General features: G+C 41.8%; 1 protein-coding gene across 3 annotated transcripts in view; it reads right to left on the bottom strand.

Moving 5' to 3' along the window:
- The window catches only part of STXBP4 (syntaxin binding protein 4), a 686,902-nt gene that overhangs the window by 483,083 nt on the left and 188,206 nt on the right, over positions 1-15,613 (bottom strand). For all 3 annotated transcript variants that reach the window (XM_085617160.1, XM_085617162.1, XM_085617161.1), the window contains exons 6-7: positions 6,668-6,746; positions 4,613-4,713 (exon numbers count right to left, since the gene is read on the bottom strand). In XM_085617160.1, the coding sequence (XP_085473286.1) occupies positions 4,613-4,713; positions 6,668-6,746 (180 nt within the window). The remainder of the gene's footprint in view (positions 1-4,612; positions 4,714-6,667; positions 6,747-15,613) is intronic.

Raw genomic sequence — 15,613 nt, 5'->3', positions numbered from 1 at the left:
CAGGAAAGCGGCTACCGGGGACATGCACTTTGTTAAAACTCTGCGGGCTGAATGAAATCCGAAAGGAAGAACTGAGAACTGATAGTGGCACCCTGCCACCTCGAGCCTCAGGAACTGTTTGTGGTAAATGGGGATGTGAAAATATGCGTCCAATAGATTGCGTGATGCTAAACAAATCCCCCTTGTTCACCAACAAGAGAATCTCTTGCAGAGACAGCATTCTGAATGGTTGTTTCTTGATGTATATGTTCAGCTGTCTGAGATCCATGACCTGTCTCCATTTACCGCATTTCTTTCTTATGAGGAAGAAATTTGAATAGAAGCCCTTTCCTCGTTGGTGGGAAGGAAATCGTTCTATTGCCCCCTTTGACAACAAAGTCAAAATCTCTTGCCTTAGGAGAGAAAGATGATGATGTGTCCTCTTTGAAGGTATGTGGCGTGGAGGCTTTTGAACAAAGTCCAGGGTGTGACCTCGATGGATGATATCCAACACCAATTTGTTGTTCGTGGTGACTTCCCATTGGTGTACAAAAGTGGACAGATGATGAATCCCCTGAGGCTGGAGACAAGAAGAGGTGGCTGGTAGACACAAAACGTCACTGCCATGTGGAGGCATCTTGGGATTTGCCTCATGCCAAACATCTGCGTCTAGCCGACTGCTGGTTGTACGGCGCATTGGAAGTGCAAATATATTGCTGCTGCAGCTGACCACCGTACTGCAGCCTATAACTCTGTTAGGAGTAAGGCTGAAATCTGTATCGTTAAAAAGGATCAGCTTTGCTGGATCTGACCTCATCCTCTTCCTCCACAAAAGGACTGAAAACGCCTTTGCTGTAGCGTACTCAAAGAACGTGCCATCTCCGTATCAGTCTTGATGTCCTATAATGCCTCATCTATATGTTTGCCAAACAGGTTCTCCTCATCGAAGGGCATGTCCAGAATTTTCAATTGGATCTCTGGGGGGGAAGACGTAGACTTCAACCAGCTCTGCCTATGGAGAATGGGGGCACCTGCCATCTGCCTGAAAGCGATTGAAGACAGATCCATAGCCAAGTCAATAACTTCAGAAGATGCTCTGGCACCTTCCTGCAGAAGATCATTCTCTTCCTTCTACTTATCTTCAGGCAGGTGTTCACAAAGTTGTGCAAGATCTGACCACAACTGGTGGTCAGAATCACTAGGGCATTGGGGACCGTAATGGAAATAGCCGCCATAGTTGCAGAGCGCCTGCCGATGCTGTCAAGCCATTTTCCCTCACTGTCTAGAGGGATTAAACAAGGAGTTGCTGGATTTCTGGAGCGCCTCTACACTGCTTGAATTATTACCGAATCCGGCCCAATCAAGCACGCAGAAGTAGAATCTTTTGGAAGCTCTTTCCAGCAACTCATGGAAACCTCCAATATCTCCTGGAGGAGAAGTTGCTGGAGGTGATGGTGAAGATGGAGTAACGTTGTAGTCCCATTACCGGCCTTCCATGTCTGTGTCCTGGATGAGCTCTCCCTCCTCAGGCTGATCATTAGCTTCACTTTCTATGTAATTGTCTCTTATTGTGATACTTCGAGGAGCTGGTCTCTCCTCATGTGATGTAGATGGCGGAGTAGCGACTGGAGGTGGTGATGAAATCTGCATGCTAGGCCCCCCCAGTGGGAGCGGAACCGGGACGTAGGAGTCCAGAAAACGCTTGTAATAGTCATGGAGCATGTGCCTAAGGTCAGTGACAAGAAAAGTTGATACCAACATGGCATCTCCCCGTACCTCCTGATATTCCTCATAGGCGTTGTAAAGACTCCTGAAAAGAGTCATATTGTTGTGCTTGATGACGAGCCATGAAGGAGTATTTCCCTTCCATGAACTCTGAGGTATCCTGGATATGCGCCTCATCTTCGTCATCCTAGTCATGGGATTTAACCCTAAGCTGTGATGGTCTGTAAGACGGACCAAACAAGCTCTCCTCCCCTAATTCCTCCGTATCCAGAAGGTAAGACAGGGGTAGAGGTGATACCTTGGTTAGGGATGTCAGTCCTGGAGATTTCTGGATCAAATTATGTTTTTTAATGTCGTTCTTATGCTCCATTGATACTGCCGTCGACAAGGGAAGACATCTAACGGTAATTGTCGTCAACACCAGTAGTCTTGCAGGGGACTTGAACACCATTGTCAAGTGAGCACCCCTCAATGGGGCCATAGTCGATATCGTTGACTGAGTCGCCAGAGTCATAGACTTTGCCGTCAACGTAATTGTCATTGTCGATGCAGTGGTTGAAGCTAGCACAGAAGAAGCCACAAACGTCGACAGTGATTTGGTCGTCATTCTCGATGACTGGTCCGTCGACAGAGGTTTTTTCGTCGACGAAGCCTGCTTTTGAGGTGACAGGCAGCAGAAGAAGAGAGTTTTTTCTGTTCAGAACCTTTTTGTTTCAAGGCTGTCTTTTCAGAAGTGGATGGTTTAACAGCCTTCATTTTCTTTGATTCTGCCTTTAATGAAGTGGAGCCCTCATTTTTACTTTTCCTCTCAGCTGAGGATGTACCAGGACTTTCCTCCACATCAGATCCAGAATCCAATCAGGACTTTTCTTCTGAAGCCATTACAACAATCTGACCTCTCTGTCCTTCAGAGTTTTGGAATATTTACAATCCTTGGCAGTATGCTTAGGATAAAGGCAGTAAAGACAATCATCAGAGAAAAGTCTTGCCTTCCCACAAGATCTGCAGGGTCTAAAAAGCCTTTTCTTAGATCCCCCAGACATTTTTGAGAGTAAAGAAGAGAGAAAAACAATGCCTTGAGCTGAATTCAGTAGGGTCAAAAGTTCACTCACTGACAAACTGAGCAGACCTCAGGGAGACTCCCTCACACACGGTGTGCGGTTAGAAATCTGAGGTATGGTGGCTCTGCAGGGGAGATGGGTTCTGAGGATTATCTCTGATTTGTCAAAGTTTGGACCTAACATAAGGATGCAGTTTGGTTATGATACTCCTTTCTGTCTTTATGGTTTCTTATGTACTTTTATAGTACTGCTTATCTAAGTACAGTGGGACTGCCAGCGTGACGATGGGGAAGATTCAAGCATGTGAATCTATGAAAGATTCAATACTGAAGAAGATTCAGATTCTTGTTGTAATTCACAGGCTTCTGCTATTTTTTGACACTTTTTTTCAGGCTCATTTCTATTGTATATATAGGTATATTACATCATCACAGCAACACATCTGCCTGAATTAGCAAAGTCTACCCAAGCTAAATTACTTCTATAATGATACAAAAACAAAAATCAAAAATGAAAACCTCTGGATAACTATTTTTTAAGGAGATATATCAAGGGGCTAGGACTACATCTAGTGGACAGGCAGTTATGTGCCATGTTAAGAAACAAGTGCTGGTGCTTTGTATTTTAGGTTCTAGAGGGCACTAAGCCTAGGTACTCCTTCCCATCAGGGAGCTCTTTTCGGTCATGTTCCCTTACCTTTAATGCATCACTGCATTTGCTTTTTCATCTTCCATGGATGTTGTAGGCCCAATCAGAAAACAGTCTTGGGATCAGGTCATCTGACCGTGGAGGTTTCATTCCTATACCTGTGCTTCGTTACAACTAACAACCTTACATACACCAATCTTTGTCAACAGATCCCCTGCATAATATCAGCAGTACATATCAGACGATTCCTGGCACCATCCTGTGCATAGCATGGTAACGGGCCATTCAGTTGTTTCAGTAATTTTCCCTTCAATAGCACATCCAGATTGAGCTACACGAGTACATCAAATATTCCACATCATGCCACAAAATTCAACAGCTCACTACATAATTAAACTCCACTATACCACTACACAACACAAAATACTATTCCACATAATTCCAATCCATGACACACAATCCCACTCCACATATTTCCAGTGCACCACATCACTACTATACACATAATTCACCTGCACACCATAATACATAATTCCACTCCACCAATCCACTCGACACCACACAATTCAAAAAGTAACAATTCCAATTCAACCTACATAATTCAACTCCAACCCATATACATCCACTCCGCTCCATAACACATGGATAAAAGACAATGTCGTTTACAATGCAAATTGCTCGAACTCTCATATAAAATGTACTGGTCATTTCTTTGGTACTCCATGCTACACATGGGCAGTTTTTGTTTCCAAAAGGGCTGAGTCTAGAAGGAGGGCCTTGCTGCTAAGTACTCAGAATGTTCTACTCCCAATCCATTTGTGCATGAATTTCACCAGCATCATTTGCCAGCTGTGTGCTGGATCCTTGTGTGGCACGAGTGTCAGGTTAGTTTATTTAGAAAACAGATATTCCTGCACCATCGGGACAGATGGAAAGAAAAAGTGAGTGGCCAAGCCGCCCCATCGAAGCTCTATGATCACATCTTTCTATTGAAAGTGAGAAAATCTGCTAACAAAGGTTTTAATCAAAATGCTCAAATTATCGAGTTTGCTATCTAAACTGCCAAAAAACAAATGATAATCTTACATTGGTCACATAAAAGCCACTCTACTCCAAAACCGCGCTCGCTGCAGTCAAATGTGGGTATATTGATTTCACAAACTGAAAAAACACAATAAAATCATGGAAAATAAAATTACCATCTCAAGTTTTTCAACTTTGACTCGAACATTGGGATTAAGGGAAATCTTCCTTCCTTCCAATTGTAATTTCTCTTCTCCAGTTCGGTTGGGGGAGACAACTAAAACATAACAGGAGGTACAATAATTAGAACACCTTGCGGAAAATTTTTGTAATTTTCCTGATGTGCTTTAAACTGCTAATGTTTTTCAACTGAATAAAACATAAAATTGACATGATTCAATATCTACATTTGTTAAATTAGAATAAAAACAAAAAAACGTATAAACCTAATGCAAGAACAAATAATCTAATTACAATTTAATGTAAATTGTGTTAAAGAAAAAGTGGTCATACAATTCGATTCAGGATCATGAGCCTGTTAAATCTTGGGTTACTAATGTCAGTTTATAAATAGTTCCTTCTTCACACCAACTTCTTTTTATGCACTTGTATTCTGGGGCATGTTGCAGTTCCACCAAGGCTCAGGAACTGAGGGTCCACTTGTGCCCTAATTATGGTCCACTTGCGCCCTAATTATGGATGGATTTCAGTGCATTACAATTGAGGTACAGACCACCAGGGGGCCTGGAATACTCATTTCCCCAATGTTTATGGTTCATTTCATTACTAAACAAGCATTTGCAATGCAATCGTTCACGCCTTTGGGACCTTATATGTATTTAGCTATGCAGCACTTTAGCCTGGGTGCTGAAACATCTACTGTTCATTAACATGGAGGGAAAGTAAGCCCCAAACTGCATGACATGCCAGATATGGGAACACAGGGAGAGAAATATTGCATTTCAGCAGGAAAGGGTATAGTCCAAAGCTCTGTTTGTAATATAAAAGCAGGGCCTTCATGGTCATATATCTGAAAATACTGAATTTGAAAAAAGTATTATTGTCTAGGGGTGCTCGTGGAAGACAATTTCTATGGACTGAAATCTAGAGAATGCCAAAGTGATTCTGGTATTTTACTGACCTCTGCTGGTCGTTTTCTATCAAGAAAGTTAAATAGAGGCAGTAGCCAGAAATTTTTTAAAAAGAAAGTCCCTCAGCAAAAATCAATTCTGGTTGAACAGAAAAAAAAGTCCCTAAGCGGAAGCAGACAAGTCCTAGGGCTGACCTCCAGAGTCCACAAAGTACATACACATTTAAGTATATACTAAATTATATATACTTAAGTATATACAAGAGGTCTCAAATGCTCGACCTAAAAATGAAGAGCTTCCAGTAATTGTGTCACTGTCAAATCACTAGTCTCATGGTTGTGCAAAATGAAGTACAAAACGCATGGCTTTGAGTTCTAACACAAGTAACTGCAGTTAAATGGAAAGGACTTGGCTGCAGAGCAAAAAAGAAATACTAGCCTTATTAAGCTCACAAATACCTTATAAAGCACAGATAAAATTTAATTAGCAGAAATCAAGAAATACAGCAATATCCACCAGTCCTCCTCTGATGATAAAAAGAAAATTAAGATGGCAACAGGGAAAACAGAGTTTCTTTATTTTTTTAAATAAAGTCCATGACATCAAGGTACATTTAGTAATCGGTTTCTCCTTGTCCCATAAAAAAATTGCTTAACTGAGAATGGATATTTTTACTTAATTAGATTTTTACAGGATCTTGGGCATGCCACAGAAGCGCATATTGTGCTTTTGTTAAGCAATTCTAGGAGTTCAATTGAATGTACATGCTTGGTAAGCAAAGTATGTTCCTCGAGTTAAAATACATATTTACATTGAATGTTAACACTGCACATCTTAATATCTGGATGTAGAAGTACAGTGTCTATGGTAACCTAACTTTCTTGAATTTGACATGGATCTTCATTATCTGACTTTAGAGTCACTAAAGGAGACGCAGCTATGATGAAACATCGTGTCTAGGTACAATAATGAATTCAAAAAGATGTTATTCTATATTCACATTGAAAAACGGATATTGAACATTTAATTCATCCAACCTTTTATGCAGTGTTTGAAAGTGTATTGATTGGAATCCAATTGCACACTATGCACTATGTAAGTATAATTGCACAATGTCAAAAGAAGTCTAATGATGATTACCACATTGAGAGACCTCTAAAGTGCTGCTGTCAGTAGGAATAATTGGAGAACAGTCTGTTTTCACGAATGATGTCTTGGTCTACAGAAAGAAAATACAAGAATAAAAAAGTAGGAGGGGCTGTTTTATAATGAGAGTTTTTATACTTCTGTATAAATGAAGTTTACAAACATGATTTTTAAACAAAAGCATGCAACCATAACAGGTGGAACCAACTTTCTTTTGCGAAAGCTGGCATCCCATTCACAGCAATCAAGAGGTGTTAATGTAAACAGAAAACAATTAAAGTTATGTACTCCCCCAGTGCCATCAAACACCATTTGGACTCGGGGACTGCAGAGATTAGGGGTTCTTGCTTTCTTGCCCTTCCACAAGATATGCCAACACAAACCATCAGCTAGTGGGAGTTCAATGCAACGCCATTGTTTATCAATCTCACACTTATTCCACGCTACCATGTCCTTCGGTGTTCAACCCAAAAGTGCCTCAGCAAATAATTAATTGATCCTTCTATCTCTCGCAGGCGAGTTAATAGTTCTAGAGAAACCCTACTCATCCCCCACTGTCCTACTGAATAGTTTTGGGCATTGTGGTTGCAATTAGAACAGAAAGTGACTGAAATACATACAGCTAACTGGGCAGAAGAGTAATTTCAAAGGTGAGATCCCTCAAATCCATGAGAGAAAATTATGCATTTGTCAATTCATAGACCAAAATAAGTCATATGTCATACACAGACATGGAAAGCTTGAATTGACCCCCACCCTTCAGTTTTTTCCCACAGGCAGGGTAAATAACAGCAATGAAGGCGGTCAACCATGTCTAGTTCTGTGGCCCAAATGTATTGGGTGTGGCAAACGACCACTGACCCTTACTTTGGAAGCTGGCCAGGAATATAACACTATCATTCTGTCTTGAAATGTACAACTGAATCATATGTGTCTCATAACCCTGCATAAGCATTCCAGATTTAGCTAATCAAACACTTTCTCTGCATCCAAGTATACCAAAATCACATTTCGCCACAACTTCATTATGCAAATAACAAGTTGTAGTACCTTTTTAATTAATCTCCTACCTGTCTGTCCATGATGGAAGCAACTTGTATACTTGAATAATTTGGGGCATAATGTTATACAACCTCACTGTTAAAACAGAAGCAAATAAAATTTGCATCTACATAAAAATAGTTTACAGATTTAACAGAGCTAGGCAAAGAACAGCCATTATTGGTTATGGTAGAACCATCATTATCGCATTGACCTTGGAAGGAGTGATTCATTTCATCAACCCAACATGATTAAACAGATTAATGAGCAAGAACAGACGTTTTGGGGTAAGTGATTTACATTACAAAGTTAGGGCTGTGAAACCATCCAATTCTGGAACTCTGGCCACCTAAATTAATCCAAGTAATGCATCCCTCTCAATGGGTACCTCCAGTAGGTTTGTCTTACCATCTGTCACTCTAGGAAGGCTAACCCAGGATACGCAAGCTCTATATCGCTCACGGAAAAAAGCATAACCATCATAAAGCTTCTGCCAATAATCCTCTAATAGTACGAATATGTCCATATCATTCATCAACAGCTGCATTTCCTGTCGCCTTATGGCCTCTACCCTTGCAGCCACCAGTCTGAGTTTGAATTATGTTGTCAATAATATATTCACTCTGTTCCCTCTCTCTCTCAGAATACATCAGTTGCAAACGAGGCAGATGATGTTCAGCTCCGACACTGCAGATAATATATTAAACTGCCCCATACTGCAACAATCTTTCTGCAGAGGAGTTGCAAGATAATCTGTTTGTGTTTAGACTCTAGGCCTCTGTCAGTTCAGAGGACACAGCATTCCTGGCCGTGTTACTCCTCTATATCAACTTAAGACACTGCCCCCATCAGTTGTCCCCTGACCATGAATTCCTCACTAACAAAGATTTCACCCCTCTCAGAATTTTGTGATAGGTCGCCCGTAAAGGATTTAAATGCATCTAAATATACTACTGTATCTTTTACTATCTAACATCTGTTTTCCACGTATCCAATGGAGGGGTGGTATCTTCCAGCACCCGGTCAAGGTCCACCATGATTTGGTCGTCGTCATAAAGCAAACTGCTGTTCTTTCTACACGAAAATACAGTTCTTAGGGCAAAGGTTGTATTTAAAGAATAAAGCGTAGTCCCACACCCTGCAGCAATGCACCCTCCAGGCATCTAAGAGGTGCACACTCACCAATTTACACTCAAAACTCCGTGAAATAGCAATAGTATCATCCTGTCTGCTGTGGGATCTTTCTGTCTCCCCCACCAGCTGCAAAGCAGAAGTCTCCACGAAGTTGGAAAGAGATATCAGGAAATCCATCAAAGAATATCTTCTGTATAGATGGTATATATGGTTGCTATGGTCAAAAGAGGCCCCGATAATCACATATCACCCTGCTTTAAAATGTAGCAATGGTAGACATCCTAAATCAATTCTCTTGGAATGATAAACACCCACACCACAGGTTCTGCTTTTTGTTGTGAAGAGAAATTAATTTAGAAAACATCCCAGAACCTATCTTGTCTGTTCTCCATAGAAGGTTTTTATCTTTGATTGGAGCTCCAACTGCCTTTCAACTGTGTTATGGATGGCGCAGAATAATCCTCTCAGTCGGAAATTTCAAATATATTTTAGATGAAGCTAGTCCTAAATATTATCATGGAACACGCAAGAGCAGCAAAATAAAAACAGTTCTAATAGGGACAAATTTGTCAAAGATACCATCTTCACAGCCAAGTATTGCCGATTGAAAAATGTACCAAACTTCCACACCACAAACATTGGCGATGGGAGCAGCCATTCAAGGCTGCTATTATGCTGATGGCCTATTTATCTATCACTAAATTGTACTGCGCAAAGCCTTCATGCCCCATGCCCTTTATCCTCCAAATACCAAAGGAACTTTATCCCATATATGAGCAGTCCAGTCCCTCTTTCAACTCCCACTGACCACAAAATGTACATGGCATACTAGCAAATAAGTCAACACCTCCATAAATAAATCAAACAGCATTTGTAAAGTGAAACACTGCCACCTCAGGGGTATCTGGGCACTTTGTCTCCCTTGAAGAGCCAGGTGATGAGTAATACAGTCGAATCAATTCAGGCACATTCATGCACTTTCGATCACAAACTCTTTGAGAACTCCCCCTCAACACCTACAACAAAAAATGCAGCAATGGATTCTCACTCCTCCCCTCATTCCTGCTTGTGTGCATGCCAAGCACCTCTTCAGCTACTGCTTATGTTTTTCACCATGTTTGATGGTCATCGCTGGGTGAGCCATGCTGGATACACACACATCAACTTTCAGTATGTAATGACAGTGCTGAAATATAGCAACATGTTGCATGGCGCACATCCATTTTAACAGAGGGCCAAGTTGGAAAGTTCCGGATTAACATACCTCCTCCTAGCAAAGTCTTGTTGCAGTAAGTCAAGGATCACCTTCTTAACAGTCACTTCGAAGAGGTCCTGAAACAGCTGTAAATGACCTTCTCCTTCATCCTCTATGAATGCAGCATGTGTATGAACATTCCCCTCCCTGGGCACACTGTCCAGGATAATATCTTCTAGTTTAAGGAGAATACAGACACATAAATGTTTATTGTAGCCTCCAATGTTTCCTTGCTCAGACTCTACCTTCAAATCTGTAATCCAGATAAGTTTACCTTCTGGACCAGATTTCTAAATCTTGATGCTTGAGGAGACTAAAGAAGGTAGATATGTGATTTATTCCTGAACAGCGTTATAGTGTTCAGCCACCAAGTTAACATCCTTGACTCCAGACTTCAACTTATCTGTCAGGTTGTCACTCGGTGACATGACGCCATCCTTCATGCCAACACTGAAATGAGGAAGCACCTTTGCAGGTCCAACTTCATAAATGGGGCACAACGGAAACACCATCACAGGGGCAACAACACTATCAAATGTCTCCTATTGCTAGCCAACAAGCCTGTCATCTTCTTGATGACTGGTTCCTTAGGTTCAGAAAATTATTCAGGAGATTTGACTGAACTATGCTGCCATTAGACCTGGAACAGCCTTACTCAATTCGAAAATAAAAAAAAAACAGCACAAAACACCAACTCCAAAGCCCCACAAGGTCCGATAGGCGGTTATGACCCAGACATCATTCCAGTTCCTCAGCATGACCTTGGAGACAAGTTAGGGCTTCAATGTTGTTGCGCTAATTGCCACGCCCATGTAACCACTTCAGATAGTGGCCATGTCACAGAAAAACAGGCTTAAAAGCATCCATTTTACAATGGCCCAGCTATTCATCAACAATTGTCATTATGTTCAATTATATCACTCAGAACGTCTGCAGACAGCCCCAGGGTCTTAATCAACACTTGCATCTATCCAGCTGCCCCACATTGTGAGAGAAAACCAGTACCATGTTAGACCCACCTCTCCTGACGTGCTTACTCACAGGAGAGTCAGTCTTTCTCTCTCTCTCTCTCTCTCTCTCTCTCTCTCTCTCTCTCTCTCTCTCTTTCTCTCTCTTTCTCTCTCTTTCTCTCTCTCTCTCTCTCATGAGACACTGTCATGCAACTTCCAACGATTATGTTGGTGCCCTTACGAAGGGGTCGATCACCCTCTACCAACAGTCACAGCTATATTTGACCAGGGGGAAGCCCTACTTCAAGGCACTCTGGACTTGCACAGCTACTCCATTCCTATCTCCAGGTGTCACCACACCAACGATGTGGTCTGCCCAATGAATGGGCCGAGCGTGACTGATAAATCGTGTACAGTGTACTTTACACTGTTCTTGCAAAAAAACACTCCATTGATAAGGTGCCACACTATCAGTGCTGCCTAATCATTACTTGGTATATCCCCTAAGAAAGCAGCTCCTTCCTGTCTGCAACACTGTCTGCTCCTCCGCCTGTGATGCAGACACTAGCATTCCTGCAACTACGCTGTGATCTAGAGCCTATAGGCACATGGGTCACTGCTAATGCAGATCCTAAGGCAACTCGCCAGCTGAAGATCAAAGTGCACACCCTACACTTGACAAGTTACAATAATTTCTTTGTGCTACAGTGGGAGATCCAGTGATTGTGACTCTGTTCATCGGTGTTGGAGACAAAGTCATCCAGAATTAAGAGTCCAGTAGCTACTGGGGGGTTCAGAGTGGGGACAGTGGGTGGTCAAGTTGCCATTTCAATTTGAGAATCCCTTAAACTGCCAGTGGGGTAGATTAGGCTGTATCTCAGAGCTCACCAGTCACCGCAGAGATCTTCCAGTGGCAGGGACAAATATAACTTGGTAACTGGACTGGGATTTGGACTTCATCTAGTGGAGTCAAAACTTGCTTTCTGGAGAACCATTTGGGCCATAGTCATAAGTCCAACAGTTTGCTTATACAAATGTATCACATGGACAGCTACCTAATAGAAGGAATTGTAGACAAGGTGTGGAGTTCGATCCGTAGGTTTATCCCATTTTGGATGCCGTTTCCACTTTTGCCCGTGGGTCATGTGGCGATATCTGCCATGGCTGTTGTACTTCTTTGCAGCCAAACAACTAACTCACCCTGCATGCTTCTTTGTTGACATGAACAAGCTCATGTTGGAGCGGATATGGGGCATGGGCAGATGTCGAGTAGCACTCGATAGATTACAATGGCCAGTGCATGACGGGCGGACTTGGTGCCCCTAACTACAAATCATACTACGCAGTGGCTCAATTGCAGTGACTGGTATGTTGGTTGGGGACAACCTCCTGCTCATAAAGCATGGACGTCCAACATCTCCTACACAGACCACACCTGGCTATCAAACCTCTGGCTACACACCCCACACAAGACCAATCGGATGAGGACAGCATGCTAATGCTGGCATAAATATATACACTGTAACAAACCATACCCAGTACTCGCCATTGATCCCCATTTGGCAAATGGCGGCACTCCAAGGAGTAGGCTAACATCATGTTATTACATGCTGAAGGAAGGTGGGAATATAACAAACAGTGGATCTCTTTGTTAGGGGCGCTTAATGTCCTGTCAGGAGCTAATGGATACATACCGTATACCAGCAGGTCACTTTCTTAGTACAACGCTATGCAACTTGCAAACACCACACAATGGGGTCAGGACCTAACTGAACCACCCATGTCACTACCACTACACATGAAACTGTCACCTGGAGGCACCCCATTTCTGCATAAGTATACTAATTAAATAATCTATAAATTGTAATATTATTAAATGAATTTTGCAAGTTACTAATCAACATTATTAATATATGAGTTATACGTGGGATTTGCACTTTGCATGGCTAATTAACTTCTATGACTAAAATACGTATGCATACTAACAGTAGTATATGTAGTAAATAGAATACTGCATGATATATGTGGCTTTTGTGACGTTTTCATTATGTTGCCCAAGATTACATCAAATGGGTGAATATGAACGCTTTAAATGTCGCTATACGCTAGATAATTACAAGCACATAGAGGGATTAGTAAGGGATTAACATTTTATTCATTATTTCTATGTATTAATTACTTTGTTGTGTTTGTTTTGCTTAAGTTGTCCTTTAGGCCTAAAATCAAAATGTCCCTTGACGTGAACGGATGTGATGGCCACCATTCGACGAGGTTTCGGGTGAAGTGCGCCTGCGCAACAGTTTGTTCCTGTGGCTTCGTCCTGACCCTTGTCTTACTGTACCCGTACAAGGCCACGGTGGGAAATCAGCCAAGTAATAGCACAATGAACATTTACAAGAAACCGGAATAAACCAAACCATAACATAACCCCTCAAACTGTGCTGAACCTCACCGGACGATCTCCACCGACCAATCAGAAATGTTCAAATTTTGTAAATTGTTGCATCTTGACCTAACTTTTATTATAAAAATGGTGGTAAAATAGAGAGTTAGAGATATATACTTTCTGTTTTCCTTTTGCTGATGAAGACGATGGTGACGCTACGTGATGCTACTATCTAGGGTGACTGCTGCGTTCCTGAATCTTTGACAGTCCGAATGCTGCCCATTTTTCTGATGAACTACGAACTTTATAAAATTGATGGGCACTGATAGATGCTTGCACATCTCTGGTCCTTGCCTTTCTTTGGGACAGTAGCGTGCTGCATTAAGAACTTCTAAATTCTGACTGATTGATGATTAATTTGATGACTTAGAGGATGTCCGATTGCCAGATTAGGTAAATATGGTGTGTTGTGATTTACATAAAATTGAAAAAATTTCTAGATATAGATTTAACCTTTTGTGATAAAATAGATAAACAAATATTGATTAACAAGCAAATGCGTTTGTGAATTATTGAGGGAGGGAAGATCAAAATCTTAAATGCGTTTTAGCTGGTTCTAAATCACCATCAACTATTCCAACTAAATGATCCATTGATCACGTGGGAGGAGTGCCTTGATGTTTAGGATTGAGATCTGTAGGTGTAGGGATGTTAATGTATAGATATGTAATATAACTTTTTCTTCCTATAGGTTATAAGGTATTCCTTTCATGTCAGCGCTAGAACCACTCATCTCTCCTGTATGTGCAGACCAGTGTGAAGTGATGTGTGAATGTTGGTGTTATGGGCCCCACCAATGACTGGATGTGTGAAAGTGTAAATGTGATATCTGGTCTGTGACAGAAGGAGGATATTGATATTGGTACAGGTCTTGTCCTTTCCCCGTTACTCAGGTTTCTGCACTGCAACATCACCACTAAATGGACACCAGGGTCCCCGAATGCTGGACGCTGGACCTTCAGATGCAATTCTCAGATAAACTATGGACCCAAGCCTTGAGTAGGTAAAAAGGGTCTCACACAATCCACGATTTCACTACAACCAATGAGAATTACCTACACCAGACATATCTCACACTATTAAACATAACACACATGTACTCAAATACCCCTTCCAGCTGCACCAGATGCGGCGTACCTGAAGTAGGTTTCTTACACTTAGTGTGGGAGTACCCGCATATTGGACAGGATTGGACAGATATCATGGAAGCCACCTCCGCATTGTTTGAATGAGTGGTTTTGGCCACTCCAGAATCATGTCTGTTGGGCAATAGACCCAATGCAAGGGGAAATAAATACAGACACAGATTCATTGACTTAGCCTTTATACTGTTCAAACGGCAGATTGCAATGCCCTGGAAATCTCACGCAGCCCCTGACCCACAATGTTGGCTCCACATCTTGTTGAAGTGGGCAAAAGCTTAATCACATGTCTTCGTGGAAACCCGTAGACGCAGTAGAGTCAGAGCCAGGGTAATGACTTGGGACGTCAACATTACGAACCTGGAAGCGAAAAACGACACACAACAGCCTTGAGTGTACCCCTGAGCACCTCCCCCTAAGCAATCTACTATTGCTCAATTGAGGGAATACTGGCAATGGGAAAGAAAGAACTGGACCATCTCCCATTGTGGTCTCTAAAGACAGTGACAATGCCTTTGACAGCCTAGGGTCACCCACAACGCTCAGCAGAGCACAATGTGCGTCACAGTGACTCAGCACACAATATATACCCATAGTGGTTTCCTTTATGTAATCAGTCACACTCAATCACAGCCCTTCAATGGGAAACATCCATTACAACCATTACCATTACATCTTAATGCCTTTACAAAGCAAGTTGTTACATCGCATGTCATTACAACGCAAGTCGTTACAACGACTTGCTGTAGGGGGCAGAAGGTGTTGGATTTGTTAGATTTTCAATCCAACACCTTCCCTACTGTTGCACATACTGTAGTTGGAATAGTAAATTATACTATTCCAAACTCCAGCGCCCCCCACAGCAAGCCGTTGTAACGACTTGCATTGTAATGGCATGCAATGTACCAATGCATCGTTGTAACGACTTGTGTTGTAATAGCATGCGTTGTAAATGCATGTGTTGTAACAGGT

Source organism: Triturus cristatus, chromosome 7, assembly GCF_964204655.1.
Source record: "Triturus cristatus chromosome 7, aTriCri1.1, whole genome shotgun sequence".
NCBI lineage: Eukaryota > Metazoa > Chordata > Amphibia > Caudata > Salamandridae > Triturus > Triturus cristatus.
The sequence above is the reverse complement of the archived record's forward strand: the minus strand, read 5'-3'. Positions and strand labels throughout refer to the sequence as shown.